This window comes from Bos taurus, chromosome 16 (genome assembly GCF_002263795.3).
Source record: "Bos taurus isolate L1 Dominette 01449 registration number 42190680 breed Hereford chromosome 16, ARS-UCD2.0, whole genome shotgun sequence".
NCBI classification, from domain to species: domain Eukaryota; kingdom Metazoa; phylum Chordata; class Mammalia; order Artiodactyla; family Bovidae; genus Bos; species Bos taurus.
Genome location: NC_037343.1, coordinates 67,477,380 through 67,498,667, shown reverse-complemented (window position 1 = coordinate 67,498,667; position 21,288 = coordinate 67,477,380). Strand labels below are relative to the sequence as shown.

At 34.6% G+C, this 21,288-nt stretch overlaps 1 protein-coding gene across 2 annotated transcripts in view; it reads right to left on the bottom strand.

Annotated features, from left to right (window-relative positions):
* Nucleotides 1–261: 261 nt before the first annotated feature.
* ODR4 (odr-4 GPCR localization factor homolog) overlaps nucleotides 262–21,288 on the bottom strand; it is a 36,547-nt gene continuing 15,520 nt past the window's right edge. The window contains exons 8-14 of one of the 2 annotated variants that reach the window (XM_059875313.1): nucleotides 20,848–20,943; nucleotides 19,937–20,005; nucleotides 15,601–15,729; nucleotides 14,724–14,812; nucleotides 10,558–10,745; nucleotides 1,701–1,811; nucleotides 262–578 (exon numbers count right to left, since the gene is read on the bottom strand). In XM_059875313.1, the coding sequence (XP_059731296.1) occupies nucleotides 511–578; nucleotides 1,701–1,811; nucleotides 10,558–10,745; nucleotides 14,724–14,812; nucleotides 15,601–15,729; nucleotides 19,937–20,005; nucleotides 20,848–20,943 (750 nt within the window). In that variant the 3' untranslated portion in view covers nucleotides 262–510. Of the gene's footprint in view, nucleotides 579–1,700; nucleotides 1,812–10,557; nucleotides 10,746–14,721; nucleotides 14,813–15,600; nucleotides 15,730–19,936; nucleotides 20,006–20,847; nucleotides 20,944–21,288 lie in introns of both variants that reach the window. The other variant, NM_001080902.2, reaches the window with a different exon arrangement.

Here is a 21,288-nt window from a genome sequence, read left to right as displayed (position 1 = left end):
AGGTATGGAGAGGTTTCTATCTCTCAATCGGAACTCAATCAGTATTTCGGAACTGAGTGTAAAAGTACAAACTTATCCAATAAGTTGTTGCCCCATCTTGTAGAAATTTCTCTTATTATTCTATTACTAAGATACTCAGACACCCTTCCTTGACTATTCAAATTTTCAATGTCCTGACCAATATGTAGTTCAGGTCAACAAAACTAAAATCTATGAAAATAAACCATTATTTCGAACATTTTAAAAAACAGACAATAACGATTTGTTATGTGCAACTTACATCTAGATGTATAACTTTATTCTTGGAAGCCTGAGCCACCTATAATTTATAGAAGCAAGGCTAAACAAGGCAGCTGGTGATTTCATTTTAGTCAGAAACACATCTAACAGGAATCTGGCAGCAGATCTGGCTGCTGTTGTCTTAAATGCAGATGGCTTGTTTGCATCTTTAAGATTCATAATTGTTGGTCACTGTTCTCTGGATGATCAGGAAGCTCTCTGTGCCTCAACCTAATCACTGAAGTAGTGAAAGGAGATACCCGCAGCAAGGGCTGCAACTGCAAATGCTGCAATCACACCTAAAGTGAAACAAACACAAAACAAATGGAAATGGAATGAGCAAAAGAAAGGCTTAACTGCTCCTAGGCTTTGAAATGCAGGTAACTGATGGGGCTAAACAACAATAACAATACAGAGACACAAATGCATATGCATACACATATACAGACACTGAAAGCCAGCAAAATCTTAGAGGAAAATATAGCAATAGTTGAAAATATATTTTACAAAGGTTGGACTGGTACTGACCCCTTAAAATAAAAGTGTCTTTTCTTTTTTTAAAAGTGTCTTTTCTTATACACAAATGCACTCACACATATCTAAGAGACAATCTAAGAGACAAACTAACCCATACTTTAAAAGGCTTCTACAAATATTTATATTGACATTTCAGCCATGCCATCTCATGCAGCTTAGCTTAAACCAAAGAGACATCACAATGCAAAGTCATTTATATAGCTATCAAAAACCAAAGAAACTAAAATCTAAAAATTATTAAGCTTATGTTGGCAACTTTTATTTTTAATTTTTCCCCTGAGCATTTTAAGTTAAAAAACAAAAAACTGACCACAGTAGTCCAGACACACACACACAGGTGCAAAAAATTTAGGTAATTAAGTTTACCTAGTGAGTTAAGCGACATGAAAAATAACTGAAGTTTCTGGCTTCTAACTCTCAGTCAGCCGAAAGTCTTAACTAAGTAACAGGTCACATGTTCTTTTATCAGTAAGTCTGAAAAATGGTAACGTGACCACCATACTTCTTGGAAACTTTAAAATTAAAGCGCGTTAGAATTTTCAGATTTGAATTTGACTCTTCATAGAATATCTATCAAAACCTTTCATAACTGCAATCCTGGGAACACCAATTTGGAAAACATTGGTGCTACTATACTTGTTGATCCCCAAAACTCAACATAATTTTCTTCTAAAAACACCAAAACATTTAATAGGAAGTGTCATTTTTGAAAGCATTTGGGACAATGCTTTATTTATAAATCTTTCCACCACTTTCCACAGTACTCAATAAATACTAGCTTAATCTAGCTCTTTTAAGAAAACAAAATGAAAATAATTTTATAGTAACAAGAAAACACAAATCCAAAATATCATCTTTTCAATGTTATAGAAGAAATAAAATACCTATGTTTTGCTGAATTTTCAACACTATTGTAGTTTTAATTGGCTGTTTTGGTTGTTCATCATCTGTGTTGTCCAATGAAGCTTCAGTATCCATAGAGGAACTTATACAGGCTGCAAGAAGATAATAATAAATACTAAGCAAGATGGGAATAATTACCATTTAAAAATAACCTTTGAAGAACACTATAAAAAACACACAATGAGCTCCATTTTCCTTCAACTTGACTTTTTAACAATTTTTTTTTCAACTTGATTTTAAAATTTGCTCTTTATTGAGTGTAGGTGAACGAAATTTTATGGACTATATATCAGACTGATATACTTTTTAAAATACTTTATGTACTTTCATAACTGATTGCCAAAGAGCCACAGAGCTAGTTCTGAATGATGTCCACAAATTATAATCTGATTACCATATGATAGTAGAGATAAACTGATACTAAAAATCAAACTACACAGACAGGGTAACCTTCTCTCTTAACTAGAATTAATTTATAATATACTTATTGATAGTTCTGGCAATTAATCATTCTAAGCAATCATATATTAATACAAAAGCAAGGACTGGCAAACTAACCCATGGGCCAAACCACAGTCCATGGGACAGACCTTACATACCTAAAATATTTACATAAAAAGTTAGATCACCTGAAATTTGTAATATATAAGCAAAATGTGATCACTAGATTGACCTTAAAACAACTACATGTTAAGCAAAGTATGTACATTATCTCATTTACAGCTGAAAAATAAAATCTGGGACACTAAGTGAATATGTGAGCATCATAAGCAACAGAATGAGGATTCAAGTACAAGTTTTCTTCCTACTTCATTATGCTGACAATAATTTGTGAGGGCTAGCCTAGCTGAATTTATTTAAAACTGACTAAAAGTTTTTGAACTGAAAACATTCTTAGGGATCACACAGACAAATGGTTTTCATTTTTAAACTAGTGCTAAAAAATCGGGCAGGAATTCCCGGTATGTGACAGGAAATCCCAGTAAGTGAAACAGATGAAAGCAGAATTACTCTGGTTGAAGGATGGGTGGATCCCGGAGCCATCCTCCCTCCTTTGCCTCAAAAGGGGATAGCAGGGGGCTGTTCTAGAGAAAGCAATTGCAGTTGATCCTTAAATAACACAGGTCTGAACTGCATGGATCCATTTAATTACACGTGACTTTTTTTTTTCCACTAAATATATATGATTCATGGTCAGCTGAATCCATGGATGCAGTACTGCCCGTGTGTGCTAAGTCGCATCAGACATGTCTGACTCTTTGTGACCTCATGAACCGTAGCCCACCAGGTTCCTCTGTCCATAGGATTCTCCAGGTAAGAACACTGGAGTGGGTTGCCATGCCCTTATCCAGGGGATCTTCCCAACCAGGTATCAAACCCACGTCTCTTAAGTCTGCCTGCTCTGGCAAGCAGGTTCTTTACCATTAGCGCCACCTGGGAAGCCCAAGGTACCGCCCATACTGTGAAGCTACATGCGATTTTTGACTGTGGAAGGATCAGTGCCCTTAAATCCCCATGTTGCTCAGGGATCAACTGTACTTCATATTGATCTCTTTATTAATATTTACAAAGATTAGAGAATAGCAGAATGAGAAACAGTAAACACTGTTTAAATTCAAAGTAAAATATCTTATTGCTTGGGTTTGAAATATCTTTCATAGACATTTTTGTATCCCAATATACTGTGTGCTTATATGCAGAGTACATAATGAGAAACACTGGGCTGGAGGAAGCAGAAGCTGGAATCAAGATTGCTGGGAGAAATATCAATAACCTCATATATGCAGATGACACCACCCTTATGGCAGAAAGTGAAGAGGAGCTAAATAGCCTCTTGATGAAAGTGAAAGAGGAGAGTGAAAAAGTTGGCTTAAAGCTCAACATTCAGAAAACTAAGATCATGGCATCCAGTCCCATCACTTCACAGCAGATAGATGGGGAAACAGTGGAAACAGTGGCTGACTTTATTTTTCTGGGCTCCAAAATCACTGCAGATGGTGACTGCAGCCATGAAATTAAAAGACGCTTACTCCTTGGAAAGAAAGTTATGACCAACCTAGACAGCATATTCAAAAGCAGAGACATTACTTTGCCAGCAAAGGTCCATCTAGTCAAGGCTATGGTTTTTCTAGTAGTCATGTACGGATGTGAGAGTTGGATTATAAAGAAAGCTGAGTGCAAAAGAATTGATGCTTTTGAACTGTGGTCTTGGAGAAGACTCTTGAGTCCCTTGGACTGCAAAGAGATCCAATCAGTCCATCCTAAAGATCAGTCCTGGGTGTTCATTGGAAGGACTGATGTTGAAGCTGAAACTCCAATACTTTGGCCACCTGATGTGAAGACCTGAGTCATTTGAAAAGACCCTGATGCTGGGAAAGATTGAAGGCAGGAGAAGAAGGGGACGACAGAGGATGAGACGGTTGGATGGCATCCAACTCAATGGACATGGGTTTGGGTGGACTCTGGGAGTTGGTGATGGACAGGGAGGCCTGGTGTGCTGTGGTTCATGGGGTCGCAAAGAGTCGGACACGACTGAGCAACTGAACTGAACTGATACTGTATGCACATCCATGAGGCTGTGCTTACAAGGATGACACATAAAATTATTGAAATAATTATCTATGATACTAAAATGGATTAAAAAAATTGCTTGCTTCTCATCAATTTCTCATGAAGAACAGTTTGTCATGTTGAGAAATAATCCTCAGTAGCCACACCTTATTAGAATCAAGGGCACAACCACTCTTTTTTCCCCTCTTTGAGCATATGACTAAACACAAAACATTTTTCTCTTTTGTTCTACTCCCATATCAGATCAGTCACAAAGACCAACAAATTGTTCTTATGAACTTTCTCCAGATTTATTCAGTCTTCTATATTTCTATAGCTCCCAGTTATCGCCATAACACTTTACTTCTAGACTACATTAGCTCACCAGCTTAAAAGCTTCTCTAACTTCATCCATAGGTCTAAAAGTCGAATGCAAGTACAATTTTATTTATTTTAAAAACATACACACACCTTTGGCTTTTCTATTAGCAAATATCACTGCTTAAAGCTTTTCTTTGGGCCATTAAAATCTTTACCTCAGATACAAACACAAATAATGGATGAAGTATTAAGTGCACTCTTTTAACTTATATGCTAGAGACTTTTTTTTTTTTTACTTTTTTACTTCAGTATTTATAAAGAGCACAAAAATGGCTTTATTTTTCATGACATTATTTACACCTTTAATACTGAATAGTTATATGTGAACATAATGCTCAAAGAAGTCAAATCCTTTGTATAAACAATTAATATCTCTTTAAAAGACATTCCATTGCTCTATATTCATTTTAAAATGTCATACAAAATTATATTGATTTGATATAAATCTGAGACAGTTTTACTAAAGAAGAGCATTTTTCAAGAGTGAATAAATCCTTATCATAACAATTTGTGTCTGTTTTGGGTGTGGGCATGTAGAATTGTTTTTAATACACGTTTATTTTATTTTTTGGACGTACTGTGCAGCAAGCAGAGTCTTAGTTCCCTGACCAGTGACTGAACTCATGACCCCAGCAATGGAAGCATGAAGTCTTTCTTAACCACTGGAGCACCAGGGAGGTCCCTATGAGGGCATATAGAATTTAATTAGAATCTCAGGCACTGTAGTTTTACCAACACCTTAGTGCTGCTATCTTAAATGCAAACAACATGTTATTCAAAAGGAAATTAGACCTTAACCATTTCTTAAAACCAGGTAATTTTAACTGCAGACAAATTCAAATTATTCATGTGAGAAAGCAATCTTTCTTAAGCAACTGTCAACAAAAGAGAAAATAAGGACATGATGAATACATGCTAAGTTGTAGATATATTCAATTTCATTCCAAGCTGCTGACAGGTAGGACTATTTAGAAGAAAGTTAAAAAGAAACGTTAGAACTTAAACTCTTAGCTGTCGTCTTTGATCGTCCAGATCCCTAACTCCTAAGTTAATGAGGTTTCATTACTCAGTGATTTACCCATGAAAATACATCTTCAGCATTACTTGTTTTCCTTTATTATCAATGTTTAACCAAACAACAAAAATCAATTTCACCTCTGATACCAAGACAGAATTAGCAAAGACGGGTTCCACCAGATTTTAAAGGTGTGTCTCTAAATTTTTAGCTGATACTATGCATAAAGTACATCTGAATTATTAAGTTAATATCTACTAGGAGATGACTAATACATTTAAGAAATTTTAAACCCAGTTATTCCTCACCTTAAGTGAGTCATTTTGACAAACAAATTGCTCTTCATCCCTTAAGTTATTTTAAAATACTTACTGGCAAAATATGTATTTTAAACATAGCAACTACTTGGCAACTGTATTATAGAATAGAATAATTAAATAAGCAAATAACATCAAATACTTAGAGACTAAAGCTAGATACTTACAACAAGTTTAACAATCATAAATGTACAGTCATTGATTTCAATCTCTAATTTGAACATTTGAGCTCTACTTTGCATGATTTTCCATGGAAACTCTAATTTCAAATAATTAGGAAAATATATTCACGCTATATAACATTAATCTCATACTTTAATATTATTGACTTTAATTATAATTCAGAAGGTACATTATTTAAACATTTTATAATAATTCTAGTAAGTATCACGTTACATTTATATATCTCTTTCTGTTCAGAATATATTCCCCCTAACATTTTTAGTAAATTCTAATACCAACCCAAGAGAACGTGGGGTTCAAAGGGGACTTGTTTAAGGTTACACAGCTGTAAGTGTGCTTCAAGATAGCCGGGAAAATATAAATAACCTCAGGTACACAGAAGACACCAACCTTATGGGAGAAAGTGAAGAATTAAAGAGCCTCTTGATGAAAGTGGAAGAGAAGGGTGAAAAAGTTGGCTTAAAACTCAACATTCAAAAAAAAAAAAAACATCACAGCACCTGGTCCCATCACTTCTTGGCAAATAGATGGGGAAACAATGGAAACAATGAGAGACTTTATTTTGTGGGGTTCCAAAATCAGCGCAGATGGTGACTGTAGCCATGAAATTAAAAGATGCTTGCTCCTTGGAAGAAAAGATGTGACCAACCTAAACAGCATATTAAAATGCAGAGACATTACTTTGTCAACTAGTGAAAGCTATGGTTTTTCCAGTATGGATGTGAGAGTTGGACTATAAAGAAAGCTGAGCACCAAAGAATTGATGCTTTTGAACTGCGGTGTTGGAGAAGACTCTTGAGAGTCCTTGGACTGCAAGGAGATACAACCAGTCAATCCTGAAGGAAATCAGTTCTGAATATTCATTGGAAGGACTGATGCTGAAGCTGAAACTCCAATACTTTGGCCACCTGATGTGAAGAACTGACTCCTTAGAAAAGACCCTCATGCTGGGAAAGATTGAAGGCAGGAGGAGAAGGGGACAACAGAGGATGAGATGGCTGTATGGCATCACCTACTTGACGGACATGAATTTAAGCAAACTCCAGAGTTGGCGATGGACAGGGAAGCCTGGCTTGCTGCAGTCCATGGGGTTGCAGAGTTGGACATGACTTAGTGACTGAACTGAACTGAAGCTGTAACTGGCAGATCTGGACTCAGATGTGCAACTGGTAAAATTATGCATCCAGTATTTTTGAATAAATAAATGAATGAATGAGTAAATGCAAAAGTGAAGATAATTCTAAACTAATAGAATGTTCATGTAAAAGCACTTAATTTTTCTATTAAAATGTTTATGTTTTTACCCTATTCCATAATTTGGAATGTATTTTGCTTCTAAATAATTAATTCCTTCTAATTCAACAAATACCTGATAAAGCAAAAATAATACACAAGTCTTATTTTTGGTCACAATACATCTGATCCAAATGTTTAATTCCTAAAAAGCTTAGAGTCACTTTTACTGTATTCATCCTTCAAAATGAACTCGAGTCACCTGCTCTGAAGCTTTCTCTGAATCACTTATAGGGATAGTTCCTGTGCTAAATGTTCTGATGATTCCCTGTTCATTCTCCTATTATAGAACTAACCACTAGTTAAAGCAAAACATAAAAGTAGTAATAATAAAGAATGAAAAAAACAAAAGAATTTACTAAAACTTGAAAACACTAATGTCAAACCTTTGTCACCACAGATTACAGGTTACTGCTCACCTGTCATCAAAGTATTTTTTCTGACTGAATTATTACAACCAAATCACTGGAGACCCTAAAGTCCTGTCAGTAATCTTGATGTTCTTGAGTTCTTTGTTACTCTTAGGACCTTACTACATGCCCCACATAATTAATAAAGCATACAATTCTATTTCAAGTCAGATTACAGGCTTCTTGAGGACACGAATCTGACCTTTGATTTGTCACCTATAACACTGCCTTGAACAGAGCAAATGCCTAATAAATATCTAATAAATAGACATACTAAATGCTATAAAATAAAATTAACATTTATGGGGCAACAATTAAGTGTTACATGTTGTCACATTTTAATGTTCTACTTCCCTTAAAACACTCTAAACTATTAAGCCATAGAGCTATGATATTATATCCTTTTAAAATCATCATCCTGTTCAGTGTAGCACACTACACAAACTTTAAAAACCTTCTATCTAGATAGGCATATGCTTACAACTTTTTAAGCATACAGTAAGGCTGCAGTCCATGGGGTCGCTACTTCACTTTCACTTTTCACTTTCATACATTGGAGAAGGAAATGGCAACCCACTCCAGTGTTCTTGCCTGGAGAATCCCAGGGACAGGGGAGCCTGGGCTGCCGTCTATGGGGTCGCACAGAGTCGGACATGACTGAAGTGACTTAGCAGCAGTAGCAGCAAGTATGAAAAAAGATGTGCTACAGTTTTCAAAATTGACCTATTCAGTCTATGTCATTCAGTTAGTAACAGATATTTATGAATACCTATCATGCTTTAGGCATGGAACTCAGAGCAACACTTACTCTCAAGAATCCTACAGTCTTATGCGAAAGATTAACATCATTAAACATGCAACTGATACTCATCAATAATTATAAGAATGGAAAATAATGCAACGAAGCAGCAAAAGACTATAATTAAACATAATGGAGAAATCCAGGCAGTCTGAGCTGTTATGTGAGCACGTAAAAGTATCCACACAAGTTAAAAAACGCTGTTTAGCGCCTTGAAGACAGGATCAGTATCTTATTGATCTTTGGATCCCAAACTGTAGGACTGACAAAATCAACAATCTGTTCAGTCAACAAATATTTACTGAGGACCTATGTTACGTTAGGCTAGACTCTCAGTAAAGTGCTAAACATGAAAGCAGCGAAAGGTGGTAAAGAAAAATGAGGTCTAGAAACTGTAATAATAACAGTTAAAGACATTTGGGAGTACTTGGCTTTGAAATATTTAGAACATGACAACTGCCCTCAGTTTAAACTTAAAGAAAGACCTCAGTAAAGAAGCAGTACAGCTGCCATTTGAACAACGTGGGTTTGAAATGCACAGGTCCACTTATATGCAGATTGTTTTCAATAAATACATACAACAGTACAAGGCAATCCATGGCTGGTTGAATCTGTGCACTCAGAAGGAACTTACTCAAGTTATCAACATCAGAGGTGACCTAGAACAAAGGCAAACAAAAATCTCTGCCCTCATGAGTCTAAGATCGGTTGGCAGAAACAGTGTAGTTGCTCATCTAGAAAAACATATTTCACAAAGTAGCAAACTTTTCTACCAATCTGCCTCAAAATTTTTCATTCAGAGACTATGCTATAGTTATACCTTTAAAAATATTAGTTTTCAGGGGACTGAAGCACACCTGCAGCTTTAACATCTGGTACTTAGCAATTTAGAGGTTTTTATTTTTGTTTTGCTTTAAAACAAACTTACTGTTCCACATGATTAATATGACCCTGGAGCTGTTGAAAAAACAAGTCGGGTGATCTCCAACCTGCCTGAGGCTTTACTGACAGATTAGAAATTCATCAACTAAACACTTACTTTATTCACAATAGAAACAGCAAGACTCAATCACCCAACTCTTGTGGGGGGTGGGAATTAGTCAAGCAACAGAAGAATGATATGAAATTTATACTATGATATCAGAGATTTCAAGACTGATAAAAAAATGGCTACATACTACACATTTATGGATATCTGCAAGTAATACTTTCATCACATATTTTTTAAAAATGTTTCAGGAAGACTGTATATATTTATACATTTATTTATAGACATGTTTTCATATTCTGCTCTCACTAGAGACAAAAACAAAGCAAGCAGAGCAAAACAAAACAGAAAAAAGACTTTTAAAATGCAAGATCAAATGTGAAAGTGATGGTTAGAGACAGAGAATGTGTTACACAATTACTCAGTATGGCAAATCTATGTTCTGTAAAAATAATCTTGATCTAAATTTTGGACCTGCCCATTTTAGCTTGGCATCCCAATTATATGGAGGGGACAGGAAAATAACAGCAAATAGTCTGAAGACATTAAAAAAAAAAAAAAAAAACTGTGACCTGATGCTTAACCAAATAATTAGTTAAGACAATGGACTTTGAGAAAACTTTACTTAGAATAAAAGAAATCCCTTAAAGCTATACTTTTCTACCTATTTAAGAGTAGGCTTGAAAAAAATCTAATGTATCTTAAATTCTGATACAATTTTCCAAAAAACACTGCCACTTACATACTATGTAGAAATTAAATAGACACATTTTTAAATGACTCAAAAATATCAAATAGGACTAGCTTGAAAGAAATCTACAGACATGATGCTTCAACTAGATGTCCCATAAGTAACCTTAGCCATAGTCTAATCTGGTTCTTAAATAACCTCATATAATTACCTGTGTTTATTTCCTCTGCAATTTCCAAATCTTCTATTTGAATCATACAATCTAACATCTCTAAAAAATGGTCTCTTATTTCTTCAGCTGACTCATCACCAAATTTATAATCACATAACATTACAGTGGATCCCGGAATGGGGACAAAAACTCGGTGAGGGAGAATGTGGAACTCTTTTTCAGAATCTAAAAGGAGAAGAAACAATATTTAGATGGATCTGTCACTGCTATCAGTGATAAATATAAGTATATGAAAGTATATGTCGAAAGAAATAAAGCCTAAAAGGTCTTTTCATTTTCTGTTCTTATACAAAATTCTTACTGAATTCTTTAACTCAATATTTAAGACCTCCACAAGGGACTTAAATGATACTCCCATAAAATATCAACTCACCACTGCCTTCAATCCGAGGATATTGTTGATTATACATGTTCATGTTATTCACTATTCTATGAAAAAATACTAAGGAAACAATTTTGTCCCTGGTCTCAGAACTTATTGTTTTTCTCGTTTGTTTTAACCTTATAAATACTGAAATTTCTGAACAATTTTTCCCTTCTTCATGCAAATTTAGAGACAAACTAATGGCTCACTTACATTAAATGTATAGATCGTGATAGCGTTCATTTCCATACTAATCTCACCAATGACTTCATCTTACATAATGTAGATCCCCAATCAAGCATGTATAGGAAATCAAGATATACACATTTTCTGTACTAATCTCACCACCAACTCCACTTTGCTTTCATTTTCCCTTTGCCTCATTCTCATAATTAACACTTATTTTGTCTTGTTAACTTGTAATGCCTTTTTGTGAACAGCTTTAAATCATTTTTAGACAAAATAATATGGACGTCAGTAAATAATGAGCATTTCATTCTTTTAATAATCACATTTCCCTCAATTTCTAACACAGTCACTGATCCACATAAACACATAATTATTGTTTGGCATAACACCATGACTGATGAAGTATCAACAAAGACAAGAGATTTGTGTAAAGAATGACTTTCAGCAATGGATATGCAATTTAAAAAGCTTCCGATATTCAGATCAAGTAGAAAACCAGGGCGAATGTTAACCGTAACTTACATTTCATTGTTAAGAAACAAGTGTTAGCTTTATAACAGATGACACTGAAGAATGCCTTAAGTGTCACAGAAAATGCCATGGCTTAAATTAGGTGTTCCTGCCAGATTCTGCTTAATATATTGCTTTGACATGAGAATTGGGCCAGTTTTACTCTGTGACCAGACTGCCTCCTAGCTGTAAAATTACATTACTGCAATTTGCACCGTAGTATGTAAACTATCCACACATTAACGTTACGACTATTATTTTGGGCCATAGTTTCTTTTGAGGGGAAAGGGGCATAATTTCTTGAAACAGGTTAAGTTCAAAACTTTCAAAGGTGGTGCTCATGTATGTGTTTAATTGGCATTAAAATTGCATTAATTCTAGGTTTGACTGAAAAAGAAACACATATGTTTGCTTATAAAATCAAATGTTAAAGATTTGGCTGCAATAAACTTAAATAATTTATTAAAAAAGAAAAATATAATTTTTAAATTAAAGTTAAGTTAACCATTTATTACTCAAATAAGACCAAGTTTTCTAGCTCATCTGAGGTTTAAAATGGGAGGGGAGATCTTTTTAAAACAGCACATCTTAAAAAGTACTTAAAAAAAGAATCCTTTAGGCATATTCCCATAGCAGAGTATTTAGTTCAAAATTATAAAAACATTTACAGTTAAGTCAATATGATAAGAATTGAGTTTCTGCTGATTAAGTATAGAATCCTAAGTCATACTGGAGTACTACAGAAAATTTTACAGAACAGGTGATATCTAAGCTGACTCTTAATGCATGAAGGAATGAGAAGTACAGTTAAGAGAGTGTAACCATGACTACAGGCAAAAAGGAAATACAAATGTTCTGAGAGGACAGGGAGTATAGATGGATGTGGAGGGAAAGATGGAAGAAGGTAAGAGATTTCATAATCGATGACCTCAGTTTCATGAGCGTGTCATCTACTGAGTAAGAAGGCAGGACTGAATGGAGGCTGACAGGATAATGAGAAGGTCTGGGATACTTCTTAAGGGAAAGAGGGAGACCACAATAAGTAAAAGGACCAAGTGGAGTCCTTTGTTTTTTTTAAACTGTCATTTAAATTTTAAGTTCTTTCATCTGGATAGCCAGAATTTAAAAACTATGTTTATGTTAAAGATTACAAATGTAATGTTAATATGCCTTTTGCAGATTTCCTTATGCATGCAAAAAATATTCCAGTTTAGGTTAATTTTATAGTACATATTCTAGATTTTCTTCTTCTTCTTCTAAGTCGTTTCAGTTGTGTCCGACTCTGTGCGACCCCATAGACGGCAGCCCACCAGGCTCCGCCGTCCCTGGGATTCTCCAGGCAAGAACACTGGAGTGGGTTGCCATTTCCTTCTCCAATGCATGAAAGGGAAAAGTGAAAGTGAAGTTGCTCAGTCGTGTCCGACTCTAGCAATCCCATGGACTGCAGCCTACCAGGCTCCTCTGTCCATGAGATTTTCCAGGCAAAAGTACTGGAGTGGGGTATATAAGAAAGACAAGCTAAGTAAAATGAGAACTAAACCTAAGATCTAAAATGTAGTGTATATATATTAAACTATAAAATTTACATGTTGTGTTATTATACTTGCAATATAGTTTTTACCTTGATATCCTAAGATATACTGACATGTTACTGGAATAATTATCCTGTTACTACAGTTCAAAAATGTTTATTTACACTTGGTTTCTTTTTAAAATATAATCTATAAACAATTACTATCAGAAAGAGTTAACTTTACTGATTGGACATCAGCAAAAATTTCAAAATACTAATTCACTTAATATGAAATAATACCAAAACAGTATTATGATACCCTATTTATGAAGCATTTGTAATGGAAAGGAATATTTAACTAATATATGTGATACAGTAGATCTTTGACATTAATGGTAGATACATCCCATGCCCCTGAAAATCCTAAAATTCATAGTTCAGTTGTAACATATAGTGTTACTCAGAAAGTAAAGTAATGATTAATATCATGCGAATTAGCACACACATGAAATCAAGCAGCAAAAACAAAGCCACAGAAATGCCAGACTAACTGGGTGGCTAAGTGACCAACCAGGCTTTACATACTTCCCAAAATAAAACTCTCCATCCAATAGCTCCATGTAAAATTCAAAATCATGTCTCAGGAAAATGATATATTATTCGTGAACAGAACTTCAGTTATTTGTGAAGTACATGAGGGATATATATTAAATCTGGAAATTCCAGGTATTATCATACTGGGAATACAAAAAAATTATAAGCAGTCCACTAAACCTGATACACAGGCTTTTAAAACTAAAAGAAGTTATTTATACACAGGAGCTATGTTTTTTTTCCTATAAAAATAAACACATTCCCTTAAAAAACTAATATATGTGTTTCAACTATGTACATACTCAACTGTGTACTGCAAATCCACTCACACCTGAATATAGAAAGGTAGGTAAATGTGTAGCTTCAAAAAAGCATACTTAATATGATAACCTTCCTTTTGAGTAAAAATAAAAGATTTCTAATACAAATTAGTGAAAAAGTATAAATTGTTCATGTTTCTCAAAAGATGGAATCATATAAGGTTAAGACATCATGACCAGCCTTTTTTAAACCTAATGAAGTCTGTAGAGTAACATGGATGAAAAGTATATAAACTAGTACACACACCAAAAAAAACTGAAAAGAATTATGATCAACTGCATATACATCTATTAAATACTCTATTATATATAATGCTGAATACTAATACATTAATTTTTTGATCATGAATAAGTTCTTAAACTTCACAGGTATTGATAAAAAATAATGGTTTTAAAATGTAACACAGTTTATCCATTTTGACAAAAATCCACATGGAATTTTTTAATCCTCCCTGAAATTATTAAATGTTGACAGATTTGCTATTAGAAGGTGTTCAAAACTTTCTTTAGGTGGCAACTGAAATTTTTCATTATATAAGAAAAGTATGTGATGACATTATTTTAATAGATATATGCAGTAAAAAAGGTGATCTTGACATCCTAGTATATAGATTGAACACATGCAAAAAAAGTACTTAATTTTATACTCATAACTTTTTTTTCTGGAATTTCATTCAAAAGCAGATCCTCAAATAGTATTTCACAACGATCAGCAACTGTATTCAATATATCTCTTTTCATGGCCTATGGAAAAACAAAGAAAAGCACAATGAGAAATAAGATCTATTACTTTAAATTCACATTATTTTATCATCAACCCCTCTCCCACATAACTGACTAGAGAATCCCATGGACAGAGGAGCCTGGAGGCTAGAGTCCATGGAGTCACAAAGAGCTGGACACAACTGAAGGACTGAACATGCACGCGTGTATGAACGTGTCCAATAAAGTAACCAGGACATCATTCCACTTTTTAACGTCCATTCATTTAGCATGCTTATCATGTTTAACAGCAAATTTACCTAAACATCATCTATACAGTAAATTTAAACCAAATAAAAATGAATGAAATTTTGCGTCTCAACGATAGTGCTAGTACTCCAAATTAGAAAATGTATAACCACAACAAAAGTGCCAGTCATCATTTTTTAAATTTCTAAATTACATAGATTATAAAACACCACCAAATAATTCTTCCTAGGAGCACTTTTCTTGCTATTAAAAAGCTCAATTTCCCTCATAAGAAATGATTTCAAATGTACTGATATGTACAGTATTAATTGTGGAAAACTTAATAAACCTGTATAATCATCACTTTGTAAAGGATAGACTACATATGAAAAATAGACATTCTACATATGAGAATCTTGGGATGAATCATCTGGTTTAGCTGGACTGCCCAACAGATTGGACTTTTATCAGTTAAAATCAAATTAATTAAGAAATTTGAGACGGAAAAAAGATTAAAATTTTAGGATTTTTTAATAATTATGTTAACATGCTTCTTTCATATACCAGTTTTCCTTTTGTACCTGCACAGCATCTTTAACCTTGGGCTTATTACTATGAATATAAGCTCTGCATTTCACAGCACCCTTAAGGTTTACAGAGCCACTGCAGATCTGGACCATGGCTGTGGATCTGTGGTCTGAATTCAGAAGCTGAAAGACAAAATCTGTTTAAGTTCTAATAGCCAATGATTATCAACTATATGAACCATTTAAACATTATATAAGTCATTTCATGAAGCAAGAAGAAATTTTTAACTGACCCAGGTGTCTGAAAATATTCTTTATAAATTTTAGAAGGCCTTTACATTTTTCCTTATAAATTATATGTTATTTTCTGAGTATTTTGAACATACTCTGAAATTAAATACACCACATCTAAATTTTTCTTACTAACATAACTATCTATAATACCTATATTCTTTCAATATGTTCATTAAACATATATTATTTGCAGATAACTCAGATAAGTACTATTAAGATTAAAAGACATTCAAAGAAAACATGATCTAGTAACAGAAGGTATGTAATGCAAGCTCTGCAAAAAAAAATTACTGAAATACAGAGCAGGATGTGATAAATACAGTAAAATTACAAGCAACATATAAACATTCATTTATTTATACTTTTAACTCATAACTTTCATAAGTCAAAAGTAATGTTACAGACTCCGCAGGTCAACTATGTCTGTCACCAGAAAACGACTTCAGTGATGATCACTTTCATCTCATAGACCCATTCTTTTCTAATCTAAGTAGTATTAGTTCATGCTTGGCTTTGAGCTTTTTCACAGACATTTTTAACCTTATCATTTCAACAAATACCAAAACAAGGAGAGCAGTGAAACTTCAAAAGTACTACTAGAGATCTGTACAATCATACTGGAAACAAAAATCATGATTTAAAAAAAAGAAAAGGACGTGGTACAAACATATATTCTAAGTGCACGTGAAATAAACCATTCAACAACAGACTTCCCTGGTGGTCCAGTGGTTAAGAATTCATTTGCCAATGCAGGGGACACAGGTTCAGTCCCTGATCTGGGAAGAGCCGACGTGTCACAGAGCAACTAAGCCCATCCGCCCCAACGACTGAGCCCAAGCTCTAGCGTCTATTTGCCATAACTACTGAGTCCACACGGTGTAACTACCGAAGACCCTGCACCTAGAGTCTATTCTTCAACAAGAGAAGCCACCACAGTGAGAAGCCCACGCATTGCAGGAGTAGCCCCCACTCGCCCCACTAGAGAAAGACCGCGCACAGCAATGAAGATCCAGAGCGGCCAAAAATAAGTAAATAATTTTTTTAAAAAACCACAACAGAGTCAACTCTGAAGAAAAAAGACAATTCATGCAATTTAACCACTGCTAACTAACCATGCGCCGGTGACTCTAATGTAATTCAGGCAAAGGCTAATTTTTTTTAAAGAATGTAAGCCTAAAAACAATCAAGGTCTTGGTAAAAAATCTGTCACAGGCAAAACAGTTCAGAAGGTTCCAGGTCTGCTCAAAACTGTCAATCATTAAATGAAGCAACAGGGTGACAATGCTGATACTCTTTGGAATAAGCCTCCTATGATACTTGTAGAGATCACTGATATATTAATAAATGGAGAGGAGGAGGAGTAATGAGCTCCCTTCATCCACTAAACCTAACTCTACTGTAGAAGAATAACGTCCCATTTTACATATTTAATATCTAATTTACAGTACATATTAACACAGTTGCAACATATATATTATATATGTATATTATATATATATGTATGTATTTATATATGTATAAATTAGAACATTATTTTCCAAAATTGTATATACAAAAGACTACACACATACACACATATCAAGGAGAAGACTTTTTAAAAGATAAAAGGACTTGATTCACTCCTTTTTGGTGGAAATGTATTTAGGTTCTATAAATGTCAACCCATCTTGGTTTCTTTGGACTTCAGAACAAACCAGCTAGCAGACTTTGAAAATCGAACCTATTCATAAGTGGAGGGACTTCCGTGATGCTGATATATTTTGGAAAAGATCCCTCTGGTTATGGTAACCAAATGAAACCTTATGAAAATGGTAACATTTCGGCTATACCTTAATGTACAGGTAGGACTTTGACAGTCTGGATAATAAAGGAAAAATGGCACTGATAAGACAGATGACTTGGGAAATATACAGAACTTTAAAGGCACAGAAAGCATACATCTAAAATAGTTAAGTTAGAAAATAATGAAAAGACATGCTGAGGCCATAAAAAGCCTTGAATTAGAATTCGAACTAGTACATATAGAGCAATTAAGGAATTTTACACAAGGGGAGTAACACAGTTAGTGTCTGCCCCTTATACACACTTAATATTAATTGGAAAAAAAACTAATAAGTAAATGAACAGTGAATAAATGCAAACTGTGATTCCGAAAGGATAATCTGAGGTAATATACAAGACAGATCAGAAATATGAAAGATATCACAGGAAATATACAAACAAAGGTATCAGGATTCAGAGAATGAATCACTTTGGATAAGAATAAATGGAAAGAGAGAGACTAAGTTCCTTGTGATGAATTAGGTAAAACAATTAGGTTGTAAGGCTAATGGCAATGGCACCATAAAATAAAAGATGAGCTATGCTGCAAAGAAAGAATCAACAAAACTTGATAGAAAAGTGGCCTCAAATACTTATTGACTCCTTATTATATTAATATATAATGCCTTCTATTCTTCTCTCTATATTCCCACTCTCCAAACATTTTTAACTGCAAATTTTATAACTGAAATAATTTTAACTGAATTGTTTCATAAACAAAGAAGTCATGTAAGTATAACTAGAAAAAGCATACAGGTTGAAGAATAAACTTAAAAAAACACCTCTAAAATGAAAAAGAAGGAGGAAAATTAAAGACTAAAAATACTTTTAAGGTCCTGAGAAGAGAAACTGAGAAATGTTTGGTGGCATAAGTCTGACAATTTAGTAATGCTCTATTGCTAAACACAAAGAAAAGCAGCAATGAAAGCCCCCTCCTGTGACAAACGGATTTTAAGTCTATTTTATTAAGTAAAAAAAAAAAAAATATAAGTCCTGGTAGCATTTCCCTGTTTAATGAAAAGTTTTCTAAAATCATGGATGTACTTTACATGCTATCTAGCTTCGAGGATAATTTCAAGCAGGACTAAAATCAAATGTATACATACTTTTACAAATAATTACCCAAATTTAAATTTCTGAGAAGACATGTGTAAAGTAAAGCAACAATACAAAAACATAAACCTTGCTAATATTGTGTGATTTTTACCAAAACAGAGATATAGATTTGCTTCAAATTAGGTATGTAACAACTCTTCGCACATCACTGCACACATCTTTTAAGTTAAGAAAATTACAACTTTGCTCACAAAACTTACCATACAAAATATTACACACACATATATATGTATATGCTGCTGCTGCTGCTAAGTCGCTTCAGTCGTGTCCGACTCTGTGCGACCCCATAGACGGCAGCCCACCAGGCTCTCCCGTCCCTGGGATTCTCCAGGCAAGAACACTGGAGTGGGTTGCCATTTCCTTCTCCAATGCATGTGAGTGAACAGTGAAAGTGAAGTCGCTCAGTTGTTTCCGACTCTTGGTGACCCCATGGACTGCAGCCTACCAGGCTCCTCTGTCCATGGGATTCTCCAGGCAAGAGTACTGGAGTGGGTTGCCATTGCCTTCTCCATATATGTATATATACATACACATATGTACATTTTTTCCCTAACTGCTAGGCTACATGATGTCAAAATTTTAATAGTCTTGAGGCAATACACTCCAATAGATTTTATTACAATAAATAACTTGGGAATAAATTCTTGGAAATAACTTCCTTTGAATGGAACATTTTTTATAGTCTCTTTTACATCTCAAAAATGTTTTGACTCTCTAATCACAAGCATAAAAAGAGAAACAGGGCTTCCCTGGTGGCTCAGTGGCAAAGAATCTACCTGCCAGTGCAGGAGACACAGGTTCGATCCCTGACCTGGAAGATCCCATGTGCCGCGGGGCAACTAGGCCCACGCACCACAACTAAGTCTGTGCTCTAGAGCCCGGAGCCACAAATGCTGAGCCCACGAGCCGCAACTACCGAAGCCCACGTGCCCCAGAGCCTGTGCTCCACAGCGAGGAAAGCTATCGCAACGAGAAGCTTGTGCGCTGCAACTAGAGAGCAGCCCCCGCTCACCACAGCTAGAGAAAAGCCCATCAGCAACAACAAAGACCCAGCACAGCCAAAAAATTCATACACACTTAAAAAAAAACGATTTCATTAAGCTTATGCTAAGAAATACTGCATTTTAATTTTAGATAAGGAGTATTTTAAAATATTTACCAACTGTGTTAGCACTCTAATATCAAATGAATGATTAGCTGCTTGAGTATTTCCTCTAGAAGATTTTTTCTGAAATGACACAGAAATTAAAAAATTAGACTGTTGAGATTGGAGTGAAACATAAAAGATAATTTAGGAGCTATCCAACATACGCAGAGGAGAAAAAAGTCTTACTATTCGTTTTACGTTAGTCTTTTCTATAGGTACATTGTTTTGTCTGGTCTATATTCTACAAATTTAATGTATACTCTCAAAAACCATTCACCTCCTACTTTTATTCCTCTAAAGCAAGGATTCGCAAACTATGCCTATGGATCAAATCCAAACTACCTCTAGTCTTTGTAAATAAAGTTCTACTGGAACACAACCAAGATTGTTCGTGTATGTATTGTCTGTGGCCACTTTCACGCTACAACAGAAGAGCCAAATAGCTGTAAGAGAGAACACATGGCCTACAAAGTCTAAAATATTTACTACTTGGTTTGTACATTAAGCTCACTGAGCCCTGCTCCAAAGGGAGAAATCACCAAAGTTCCTCTTCAGACCAAAGATATTTTAGAAGACCCCCCCATACACATTCCCTATAAAATGGCCAAACTTAGTATGTAAACTGTTATCAGGGCAGAACATGCGACTTTACGACTTTAGTTTTAAGTGAGCAGACTGCAAAGTAGAAATCAGATGAAATTTACATGACACCCTCTCCTGCAGGTTTCAAAATTCTTATGATTTCAGAAATAATCTATCATTTTCTGAGATAATCATGTGCCCTTTAGTTTTAAAGACCTTAGAAATAAGAAGTAGATAAAAATTGTTTTCATGAAGGTAAGGCCTAAATAACTAAAAATAAGTCATCTTTTACTTTTCCTTAAGCACAAATAATTTCATTAGATGATTTTCTCTTGACTCACCTGTCCTTCTAATAGGTCACAATCTTCATCTTTAACTTGCCCATTAATCAAATAAATACCATTTTCTATCTGCTTGGCCCAGCGTGCAAGTCCATTCTTAAAAGAAACACAACATGGACATCTTTCAGATATAATGCCATCTCAGTTAAACTCCCTCGAGTCTACTTTTTCCCACCTAGTACACTAAAATATTAATGATAAATATCCCTAAGTTTCAATAACATGGCATTTAAATTCAGTATCATGAACAAAAAAGTATGTCCCCAATTTTTAGTACCTTATCCATATTAAATAATTGTTTTTCTAATCTTTTTCCCGAACTAACATACATATCACAGATTTAGGTGGCTTCCGAGAGTTGGTGATGGACAGGGAGGCCTGGCATGCTGCGATTCATGGGGTCGCAAAGAGTCGGACATGACGGAGTGACTGAACTGAACT